General features: G+C 38.6%; 2 protein-coding genes across 2 annotated transcripts in view; one reads left to right on the forward strand and one right to left on the reverse strand.

Annotated features, from left to right (window-relative positions):
- Positions 1-11646, forward strand: part of LOC144647823 (small ribosomal subunit protein uS11) — a 121317-nt gene that overhangs the window by 67416 nt on the left and 42255 nt on the right. The gene's annotated exons all lie outside the window — the stretch shown is intronic.
- LOC144647776 (DNA-directed RNA polymerase III subunit RPC4-like) lies at positions 210-11589 on the reverse strand. The gene is made up of 14 exons (XM_078507468.1): positions 11428-11589; positions 10831-10867; positions 9578-9662; positions 9161-9204; positions 7174-7204; positions 6335-6488; positions 5886-5964; positions 5395-5452; positions 5092-5218; positions 4035-4183; positions 3055-3180; positions 2300-2385; positions 1260-1320; positions 210-903 (listed from the first exon to the last, which is right to left on the reverse strand). The coding sequence occupies exons 1-14, from the start codon at positions 11501-11503 to the stop codon at positions 790-792; spliced, it is 1227 nt and encodes a 408-aa protein (XP_078363594.1). The 5' UTR covers positions 11504-11589; the 3' UTR covers positions 210-789.

Here is an 11646-nt window from a genome sequence, read left to right on the forward strand (position 1 = left end):
GAGAAATTTGTAGAATGGAGAAATCAAAGGCATGGGAAATGGCCCTATACTAGAAACCTCTGCAGAGGCGAGAGCCGACACATGCGTGTTGTCCCTGCGTTTTGTCAACACGATGGATCCAAAGTATTAACTAACGCAAAGGGGGTTTGACTGTTTATAGACAGATCTAAAAATCGATTTTACTTCTGAAATGTTTACAAACAAGAATATCCTATTTTGCCAGATATTTGTTCTTTATTTAGCTGGATTTCGTCAATTAATAAATATTTCGTGGTCACGAATTACCAAAAATAGCGTGACCTTGCTATGAATTCTTGACAACATGCTGAGGCCGCACAACAGGACTAGCATCTCAACACCATCGTCTGAGTTAACTATAGCACTTGGGTTTGGTTCTTTCAACAATTGAAGAATATACAAACTAAAATAAACTGTTCTTCTAGACCCAGGAGGTTTTAATAACTGCCGGTTTCTGTCTGTTGCAGAGAATTATAATAAATTCGAAGCCGACGTATGACTACCAATTGCATCCATATATCATTCTTACGTCAAGATTCTTCACCAAGGTACAGGTTTGCCCCTTAAACTGTAAGTGGCATGTAACGATGTTGAAAGAAGGTGTTCAAAGTCTGGTGTGCATATCCTTTACAGAGCCTATAAACTCGAATCCGGAGAATGACTAGCAATTGTTTCATAGAAAATCCATATATCATTTTTGCAGCTTATTCTCCAAAGTCAAGATTCTTCACCAAGGTGCACATTTGGCCTCCTTACACTGTAAGTAGCACGTCATGATGTTGAAAGAAGGTGTTCAAAGTCTGGTGTGCATATCAAGCGATGATTCACATGCCCAAGGCAGATCATCTCTGACCGATTGTCTTCAGTGTGAACAGCAACAACATCCTGTGAAGAACAAAAAAATCAAACTGTTCCGCTTAAAAAACAATGTTTTTTTTTTATTTCTTTGTTTGTTTGGTTGGTTCTTCTGCATCGGGAACCGATCTGGGGCAGTCCTGTATGATATTTCAAGGAGAAGCGGCCGACTGATGTGTTAAGGCTTGTTTTTTATGAGCTTGTTTTACAAAAGATTCAAGGAACAAAAAAACTGTTGACAGTCTTTCATCGTTCGTAAAATTTTGTTTTGAATTTTTTTTCTTTTTGTAATTGCTCTCTTCGTTTATCCAACTAATATGAGATATAAAGCTAGCCTTGAACTGTCAGGGTATTATTTACGGTATTATTATTAACAGACACTATACCTGTAAAAAACCAGATGGTGTCCCCATGGTAACGTCAAGTGACACATCACCTAGTAACAACCTGTAACAGAAAATCACCAGTGCATAAGTCAACCTAGTACCTAGGTCATAAGCTTTGTCGTTTCAAAGCGTTTTCACTGTAAATTGTACGTTTTAGTTTGACAGTGTCCAAAATTTAAAACGTTAGACAAAAAAACAAAGAGCCATGAATTGTTTATTCATTCGATAACTTGATGTTGACGCTTTTTCTGAATTCGAACAACTGCGCCTAGTATAAATTGTTTTTTTTTCTATATTTGATATTACTTTCTAAAACTAACGTTATATTTTTCACTTTTACACTTGTTGAACAATCACAGCAAGAGCTTGGAACAAAAGATTCTGAGTTTTTTAGAAGTCGCCCGCCACTCGATTTAGAATTTGTTCATGTTTCATCACTAGGTTTGCTGTTGTGTAGTTGTTAGTTACGGAATTATTACTGTCGGTGGTACTAAAACTGTTTTCCCCCTGAGCTACAATGTAAGAGTTGTTTTGTCCGCGTTTTTTTTTTTCATAACTATTTTTGCCCACGTTGTGATGCTGTGAAAGAACGAATTTTAAAGGTGGAGATCATTAGTACGTCGAATATCACCAACAAGCTTAAGGCGCAGTGCTCAAGACATTCCCTCTCTCCTCCGCAGAGGCCTCTTTCGTGTTTCGTACGGGCTGAGAAATGGGGAGAGGTGAAAAGTAAGCGCGCGGAGGCTGGAAGGAATCGAAACAAAAGCGCGCGGGGGGCACCCTTCCTCCCCCGTGTTTTTCGCCTTCCCACTAAAGGAGCCTCTGCGTAGGAGAGAGAGAGACATTCCTCCACCGAAGAACTGGACGAGGGAACGGAACTGTGCAAAGGAAAAGTGGTGCTGGACAGTGGACTAGCAAAAAAATAAAAAAAAATACATGGCCTGTAGTGAAATATCGCCACTGACGATAGTGGTGCTCCCTTGTATAATCCTCATGTGCCACTTAATAAGAAAGGAATACATGCATTTTGTTTTTGATACCTTGCTTTACCAGACCTAAGTATTTGAAGTTTACCAATGTATCCTTCGGAAGCATCCTTGAGTGTTAATTTTTTGGGTTCTTTGGGCTGAAACAGAAGAACGAATACAAAAATAAAAACCATGACTTCTCAAAAACAAGATTAAATATGGTACATCGCCTGAGGGAACAAGTTTTGTTTTGAGAGTGAAACCAGTTATGCCTGTTCAACAGGTATAACATAATGTAAACAATGTTTACTGGATATGAAATTCGCTCACTGTGTAAGCTTCTTAAAAAGTCACGGTTCAGATATGAAACCACTTGAAAACGTTTTCCGCTGAGATTAGACTTAAGACTTTAAATCTCCAGTTTTAAATCTTATAATGTACATCTACAGTGTCCACAATTAGCTTACTACAATGAAATACTCACGACGGGTGTTACATTTCTGAAACCAATCTACTTCTCGACACTCGGCTCGCTTCTTTTGTAATGCAAACACATTCTTCATATAGTTCCTCAAATATTGTGTAAAACGTCCTGTTCTAGAACATTACATGCTCACTACGTAATAACAAGCTTCGTCTTACCTAGAATCGTGCATTGGTGAAGATAGAAACAACAGTTGATGTGATAGTTGTACCTTTGTCAATGTGGATGAAAAGCGTGCACAAAGGATCGTGTCGGAAAAAGGAACTCTACAAGCTAGTGTCTTAATCCCAGTGAATCTAGGACTGAACAACATTAATCGATAATAACTTGGATACAAACAAACCTTTTCTGTTGTAGCTGTCTGTCCATTGGTTGATTCCTCTGCAGGCATGGGCTCATCTTGATTACTGGAAGCTAGCTTGATGGGCAACACATCGGGAAACTGGAAAAATAACAACTTCCGCTCTGCCTACAAAAAAAGGAGAAAAATTTGCTATGCATTTTTTTCCATGTAACAATAACAACCCAGGAATGCCTTTTAAAAAATTCTAACTCTTAGGAATTAATTCCTCCCTCATAAAGCAAAGGAACACAATGACAACGAAAAAATTGGGAAGGTCCATCTCCATTTTACCAGAAGCACAAGGTTAGAAAAAATGAAATCAGACAAGTGAGAATTTAAAGCCCCCCAAGGAAGGAGATTCCCAAATAGGTGACCAGTGATTGTTGGAAATTTGGCTTAGAAACGCCAAAAGATAATCTTTTTTCTTTTATGGCCTTAACTCAAATTTGGTACCATGGATGTCGAAACAAGAACATTTAAAATCTGTCATTTTCACACTTTTTAACAGCAATAAACGGGATTACTTTGAGTACTGTAGCTTCTTCTCTGACTAGTAGTTCCTGTAAAATTTTTCCGCTGTTATTATACCCTGTAAAATACTGGGTTAACTCCAGTGGTGGTTAATGAAGATTTAAGGTACCAAATGACAAATTTGTATCCCTAAAGATACCATGAACACCCCAGAACACTGGACTTAGTAGTCTGGTCATTTTAAAATACATTGTACCCATTGTTTTTCAGAAAATACAGTAAAAAGCGGTGAGAACCCACAGAGTTGGAACAGGAATGGGGACAGACAGTAGGCAAGAGGAATGCAGAGAGAAGGGAAGAAAGAACGCGCAAAAATGACAGGCCAAGTCAACAACAACGACCCAGAACATCACCGGGAGCCAGACCAGGGGGACGGAGGGGAGCAACGAGAAGGCATCCAGGTCACACGCGGGTTTTTACTGTATTCAACATTTATATCACATCCATACCATTGACGTTGCTGATAAGAGATTAGAAAGTGTCATTTCATCTACCACTTCTTTTTTTACGGGTACTTGTTTTACGGGTTTCTTCAGTGTTTCCACTGGCACTGCTTTGTCAGAATCAACCATGTCCACATCCATGGCTTCACTTTTTACTAACAAAAGAGGTTTTGTGAGAGAATTTAATTAAAGAAGTTACTTTAACTAAAAGAAAGCTTGAACAACAATGGAATAATTCCACAAGGTCTCAGCAAAGGACAACTAACATGTGTTGAGGTGACAGAGAATGGATGTTTTAAAAGTTGTGAATTAAATACACTTTTTTCAATGGTTTACAGATAATACACACAGATATTTAATTTACAAGTTTCATAGTATTTTTCTTTGCCATGCATGGAAAAGAAAAAATGTGAGAAATGAATAAAATGTCTGTGAGTGTTAACTGTTAAACCACCAAATAAGAGATTTATTATTTGACTTACAACTCTCAAGCCAATTTTTTTCTCCCTACACTCACTAAAGGGGGATTTGCAGGCTACCCCTGGATAGAATGCTAGTTCATCACAGGTTACCTATCCCTAAATATGTTGCCATGTCTCAATTCTGCAGTACCCATTTATACTCCTGGGAGGTGCGGTGGCCTAATGGTTAGTGCGACAAACTCTGGATCTAGTGGTCTGCGTTTGAGCCAGAGTCACTATGTTGTGTTCTTGGGCAAGACACTTTACTCTCATAGTGCCTCTCTCCACCCAAGTGTATAAATGGGTACCACTGAAAGAATGCTGGGAGGGTACCCTGAGATGGACTAGTATCCCATTCAGTGGGGAGTAGAAATACTCCTAGCCGCTTAATGCTATGGAAACCGGAATAATCTCTGGGAGTATGGGCCCCATGGCTCGAGGCTTCCCCTTTTACAACTCTCAAGCCAATTTTGAGTGCTTGCCGATGAACATGTCTTAATGCAATAACACTAGTCAGGGCACGAACACCAGGATCTCTCAATCCTGAGTCTTTCTCACTAACTATAGTTACATTTAGGTCACTACGCTACACAATATTGCACCTTTTGTATCAGCCTCCACTGCAGCACATTCAGCCTCCTTCTCCTTCATTCTTAGAGCATGGAAAGATAATGGTAATTGTACAGGCATGACTCCAGCCTTACTGTCCATATCTTCATCTATATTACCCTAGTTTAACAAGAAATTGATGTTTCAGTCACATAAGCTCTTTCATTACTAACTGCCTTGCATTTCTTAAATTGCTAACAGTTCTGCAAATTTGTTGAGGGATCAAGAAGGGGAAAAGGGTTTACGTCTTACACATCTCAAACCAGTGCCGAGTCAGAAACAAGTTTAAAACTTACACTTGACTGCAACATTTTGAGAACCCTTTTTGATTCTTCCTCATCAACCCCATCACCCCTACAAAAAAGGAAAAAAATATGATTTGTGAACTAAGATAGCAACAATACTGAAAAGTATCAGAAGATTAATAAGTGGTAAAGAAGAAAATATTACCAGGTGAAAAAAGGTTATAAATAATTTATTAATTAAAAAACAATTATAAATTCAAATCCTAGCAGTACGCATGATGTTTGTCACACGCCAGCAACCAAGTTTATGGCCTAGTGACCACAAGTCCCCTATAGCTTAGTGGACGAGCATCCAAAGGACTAATCAGAACCCCCGGTATATAGGTATGACTGATGAGATCAATCAGAATTTTTTCCAAGTATGCTTGGGTCATTTCCTAAAAATTATTGATCTTTTACAGTTGTCACTGATTTTAGATAAAAACAACAGGAAAGTTTCCATTTTATTTCTTATGTACATTTGTTCTTATAATGCTCAGTACCTTTCTTTCTTAACTCTTACTGCAGAGACACTGTCTCTTCCTCCTGATGAACCATGGCTTGGAATGGAACTTACTTGTCCTGAATATATGGACAGAAATTATGAACTAAGTTTCCAGCAACAACTTAAACTTTAATTTACATTGAATTAAATGTTATAAAATGTTATAATTGCACTTAACAATTTTTTTTTATTTTTTTTTAATTGTTTGGGTTGAATTTTCAAGGAGGAAGAAAGGAGGAGGAAGTTAGAAAATAAAAACTGGACATAAAAGAGGTTCTCTATTGACCATAAAAAGCTTATATCTGATAACCAGGAACTAGCGTTAGTTATTCCTTTTAGGAAAACATAAGCAAACTAAGATATAAAAGTGACCTCTAGGGAGCAGAGAGCCCACCAAAATTCTTACAAATCTACTGGTAAATATACCATTACTTAGTTTATCCTTACCAATTTTCTGTTTTTCAACAGGACCCACTCCCATGGAAAAAATAGACGAGGCCTGGACAATGTTTGGCTTGCCCCTATCCCCTCTACCCCTTCCTCGGCCCTCGCCACGCCCTCTGCCCCTTCCTCCATCTTGCCGTCTTCTCTCTCCAGAATTCTGTGAACAGCAAACGTCAGACAATTCTTTTCTGTTCTTTTCACTAATTATAATAAGCAACAGTAATATACATTGCAGAACAATAATTCACACAGACACGCCTTTGTCATAAGTTTCCATTCAGAAAATAAAAGTACCACCCTCTTTGAAAATAATTGTTGTCCCCCAAACACATTTCTTGCTCCACATTACTATTTGCTTCCAGATTTAGAGTCCCAACCTCTGTAGGCATACTTCAGAAACCCTAATTTATAACAACAGTGTTTTTCATCCCAGCTCTATAATTTTACTGCAATTAACCCATTTAGTGGCTATTATCAACACCTTGTAAACATCTTTGGTAGTTTCCATGATGTCTTTAGAATTAAGTTTCAGCTGCATTATGTCTTGCAATTAAAAAATTGACCTTAGTATACAAGAACATGTGGCCTGCCTTGCAGTTTTTTCTTTTCCAAAGAGCACAAGAGGTGCATGGGAGATTGGGACACAAGACGGAGCTTTCATATGTGAGAGTAAGCTTTATTAAGGATACCAACATCGCTTTATAGTGGTTCACAGACAGGTCCTCAAATAATGTCTCTTGCCCTCTCAGAAAGGTCAGAAAGAAACTTGAAAATGCTATACAGGCTAGAGACCAAGTAAATACAAATCACAGTCACACCAGTTAGGTGGCTGTCTTACTTACCCCTGGTGTTGGAGAGGCTTCATCTTTTGGCCTGAAAATATAATAAAAATCTTTCACAACTTGTACCACAAAGTGAGCAAAACAATAATTACACCAAACATAATGGCCCTTGTTGTTTTAGCAGCCTTTTGCTATCACTACTTTTGGGTAGTTAAGAGATGTACTATATATGGCCCAATCCATCCTACTATAATTGTAGTAAATGTGAAAACATGCACATCAGCGGCAAATAAAATGTAAGCATAAACATATTACAGTGGAACCACGATTAAACGAAGTGCCAAGGGACTGATGAAATTTGTTTGTTATATCGAGGGTTCTTTATATCGAAAAATCTTGATATAATGAATTTGCAGAAAAACAACCAAAATTAATGTTTGTTATATCGAGGTATATTTAATCAGTTTTTAATGCTGTTACGTTGCACTATCTACCCAGAATTTCCGGATATTATCGATTTCTGAAAATAACATTTAGAATGTATGATATAATGTATGAACAAGGGCCGTGGCACTTATTAAATTTTTTGCGCCTCAAGTGCATCGCTTATTCAAGGGCCATGCTTATTTGAGGGTGGTGCTTATTTAAAATTTGGAATGGATGCCACAAAGAAGAGCGTCTGTTGATTGTCAGTATTTGTCTCTTGCTGAGACAGAAGTGGCGCTTGCTGTGGTGGCAAAGTTTGCGGCCTTCACAACATTTACAGAACTAAGTATTGTAAGAGTGTTGAATAGAAAGACTAATGGAAGAGCGATAAAACAATCACTCATAGCTGCAAAACATCGCTTTTTGATGCAAAGAAATGTTGGAATAAAGGATTTTCATCCTTGCTGGTCTGTTCCGCATTCATCTTTTGTCGCGTGTTGACATTTTTTCGCTATATTAAGGTACATTTTACAGTTGGGCTTCTGGATTGTGTTCGTTATAAGTATAACATGGATTATATAAGGTCTTATATGACGTAGTCCATACGTTTTACTGTAACTTCGGATGGGCTGAGGAATATTGTTCATTAAGTCAAGGACTTCGTTATATAGAGGTTGTTAAATCGAGGTTCCACTGTACTACCTTTGTTTACAGAAAAATAAATTGCAGAAATTTACACATCAAAAGGATAGAAGTTATCATCATTGTATTATCCTTGATAATTATGTTACCCACTGTTAGTTTCCAAAAAAGGTTGAAATTCATTCATGCTACTTTTGTAGGGTCATTAGTTGGTTGGAGGGTCATTAGTTGTTGGTCGCTTCAATCAGGGGTTGTTACTTTTGGAACTTTACATGATAATAAGGTAAACTGCCCATGGAAAGTCTCAGTCAAAGGAAAGGACAATATTCAGAAAACTTTGGAAATATTTAAGGAATTGTTGGAAAACTTCTTAAATGTTAAATAATATTTAATAAGTGTGGTTGCTTGAAAATACAGAATCAAATAAAAATGTCTCACTTAAGGTAATAATGTTAAAAATGATATGTCACTGATTACTTATGCTCACTACAAGATATGAGGGTAGTTGTAAAATCTGCATAGGAGCCTAGTGGCTTATCAGGCCAGAGCTTAACCCAGTTTCAGTAGCAGAAAGCGACTGGGAGTATTTCTACTCTCCCCTGGAAGGGATGCTAGTCCATCGACAGGGTTACCCCCCAGCATTAAAGTCACCGGTACCTATTTAGTCACCTGGGTGGAGAGAGGCACTTTGAGAGTAAAGTGTCTTGCCCAAGAACACAACACAATGACCCCGGCAAGGGCTCAAACTCGGACCACAAGACCGGAGTCCAGCACACTTACCATTAGGCCACAGCGCCTCGCACACAACATATGAAGTGAAGAGCAATTTCATCTCACACACGTATGTATCATGTATTGCAATCTATTTACATTGTACCTTGCAACTTGTACGTTGCGTTTTGCTGAGAGCTGCATTAAACTTACCAAAACACCAAAAGGGAACATTTAATTTATCAAATTATAAATCAGAGTGGCTTACTCTTGTTTGACCCTCCTAGTGGGAATATTTGGAGTAAATGTTCTCTGTAAACAAGAGAATAAAAGATAAGAAAGATAAGCATTTAAGATGCTTAGTGTCACACAAGCACTAACTGTAAATTGAACTAGTGCACAAGCTTCAGACTGAACTGACATTTACAAGCATCCTGAAAAACATTTGTTTACTGTGTCAGAAGGCATGGGCCATTTTGGCCAAAGATTGATTTTTGTGTCCAGAGTAACTCTGTTGGGCTGATAACAAGCAAGTACATAGTCACCCTCAATCATTGCAAAATAGAAACTTAACTTCATGTGGGTGAAATGCTGTTTGTATTCAAAATCTGTTGTCTAAAATAAAATTATTTTAATATTTTCAAATCATTTAATTATACAACCATGCAATTTATGAATTCATCACCTTTGCAGATCCACTCAAAGAAATCTTTGGTGTAGCACCAAGAGTTAAATCTCTTGCTGGTCTTAATGATGGTAATCTACCAGGACTAGAATAAAACATGACAAATAAAACATAAAAATCACCTCAACAATGCTAATCAATTGTTATTCCTCACGAAGAGAGGCCGAAGGCCGAGCGTAGCAGGGTGTATAATTTTGTCCCTCAAAGGGCTCAGGCGGGATGAAATCTCATGTGGAGTTTACGGTCATATTTGTGAGCTTGGTGTCTGGCGGAAATGACGTCACACGGCCGCGCCGGGACTGAGGGCGGGGGTGGGAGGCCATTTCCGAGTTACTCTTTGCCTCCGTTTCAAAACGAGTCTACGTGCGAAACCATTCATATGAAAATGAGTTTCACCTACATGTCCATTTTCATGCAAATTAAACTCATTTTCATTTGAATGGTTTTGCACATAGACTCGTTTTAAAACAGAGGCAAAGGGTAACTTGGAAATGGCCTAATCATCTTCAAAGCTTTTGCAGGCCCTTCTTTTACAGCTACAATGTCATTTAAGAAAACAATTTATCCTTAAAGCTTCCCAATCTCCGCAAGGATTTCCTCGGGAGCTGCAAACATAACCATAAAACTGTAAGGGCATTAATAATAATAATAATACACTTAATTGACCACTCCCCCAGTGGGGCTTTTCAGGGCCAATGTGAAACAAATATTGTAAATGAACATAACATGGCTAAAAATCCCATCTGGCAGGAGGCAGACCAGTTGGCTATTTACAAACGTAGCCGAGGAGTTGAACTCTGGACTACAAAGAACAACACCAGCTAGTGGTCAGAACGGGACTTGAACTCCCGACCTTCGAATAACAAGTTTGACGCTCTAACCACTCGGCCACGCTGCCTCCATAAAACAACATCAAAGCACTTTGTTCAAAATCTACCCTACCCCTCTAATTTGGTTTTGAATTCCCCACTCCATCAACAACCACAAAATGTCAAATTCATGCCCCTCTGGGCACATTGATGAGTCTAATGCCTGGGGCATGTCCAGGAAGGGGGGGGGGGTTGGATGTTGAAGTTTAGATTGAGACAGGCAGATGGCACAAATACTAAGACCTTCTGCTGCCACTCCACTCCTCCTCCCTACCCTGTGCTGTTCTCAAAATAAATACCTACAAACAACATCAAAGTCAACAATATTATTTTTACTACATCTTGTACATGTATCAAGTTTGACAATAATTTCCCAGGACCTACCTGGGTGAAGCACTATTTAACTGTCTTGATAGTAAAGCTGAAAATATACAGAACAAAGTCACAATTAAATATACAACTTATAAGTCCCCCATACAACGCAGATTTAACTCCCCCAAGTTTAGTCCATCCGCAAACCCTTAGAAAAAATACATCTACAAAAAGAGCTTTCCTTACTTTTAAGGGACTCGCGCTATATTTGGGGAGGGAAATAACTGTCTAAATGCACGCGCAAAATGGCGTAAACAAAATTAGTACTACGCTAGTGCTACAGTTATCAATTTTTTAAAAAAGTGCTGCCCTTACTAACAAATAAAAGCTAACCGCAAGCAAACCGGAGTGGAACTAACCGCAAGCAAACCGGAGTGGAACTAACCGCAAGCAAACTGGAGTGGAACTAACCGCAAGCAAACTGAAGAACAAACGTGATGCGTTTTTTCAATAAATTTGTAATTTTGCGCGTACATCGCTTTTACAGTTTGTTTACGCCATTTTGCGCATGCATTTAGACAGTTGTTTTCCCTATATAGCGCGAGTCCCTTAAAAGTAAGGAAAGTTCTCGAGCCCAAGACTGCAGTCCTCACTGTTTGCTGTACAAACCTCTTGCTCCTAATAATGGAGTCTTTCTCGAACTACTGGGTATCTCTTTCCCAGCATCACCATCTTGTCCAGACATTACTGCTCCGAATATCGCTGAACAAAAGTTATCTTACTTCATCTGTTCTCAGAACAGAACTGTCTTTTGGCGGCCATATTGAAACCATGCGCTGACTATCAAATAGGTCAGCGGTCACAGCGCTGGCCAATGTCCACCTCATT

The sequence above is a fragment of the Oculina patagonica genome, chromosome 4 (assembly GCF_052425735.1).
Source record: "Oculina patagonica isolate OP01 chromosome 4, crgOcupat, whole genome shotgun sequence".
NCBI classification, from domain to species: domain Eukaryota; kingdom Metazoa; phylum Cnidaria; class Anthozoa; order Scleractinia; family Oculinidae; genus Oculina; species Oculina patagonica.

Excerpts from the sequence above, each read along its gene's own strand:
- LOC144647776 (XM_078507468.1), bottom strand. The coding sequence starts at position 11,503 with ATGTCTGGACAAGATGGTGATGCTGGGAAAGAGATACCCAGTAGTTCG. Across the intron at positions 5,219-5,394 it reads TCAAAATGTTGCAGTCAAGT|GGTAATATAGATGAAGATAT; the intron begins GTAAGTTTTAAA and ends TTGTTAAACTAG. Across the intron at positions 904-1,259 it reads CACCATCTGGTTTTTTACAG|GATGTTGTTGCTGTTCACAC; the intron begins GTATAGTGTCTG and ends TGTTCTTCACAG.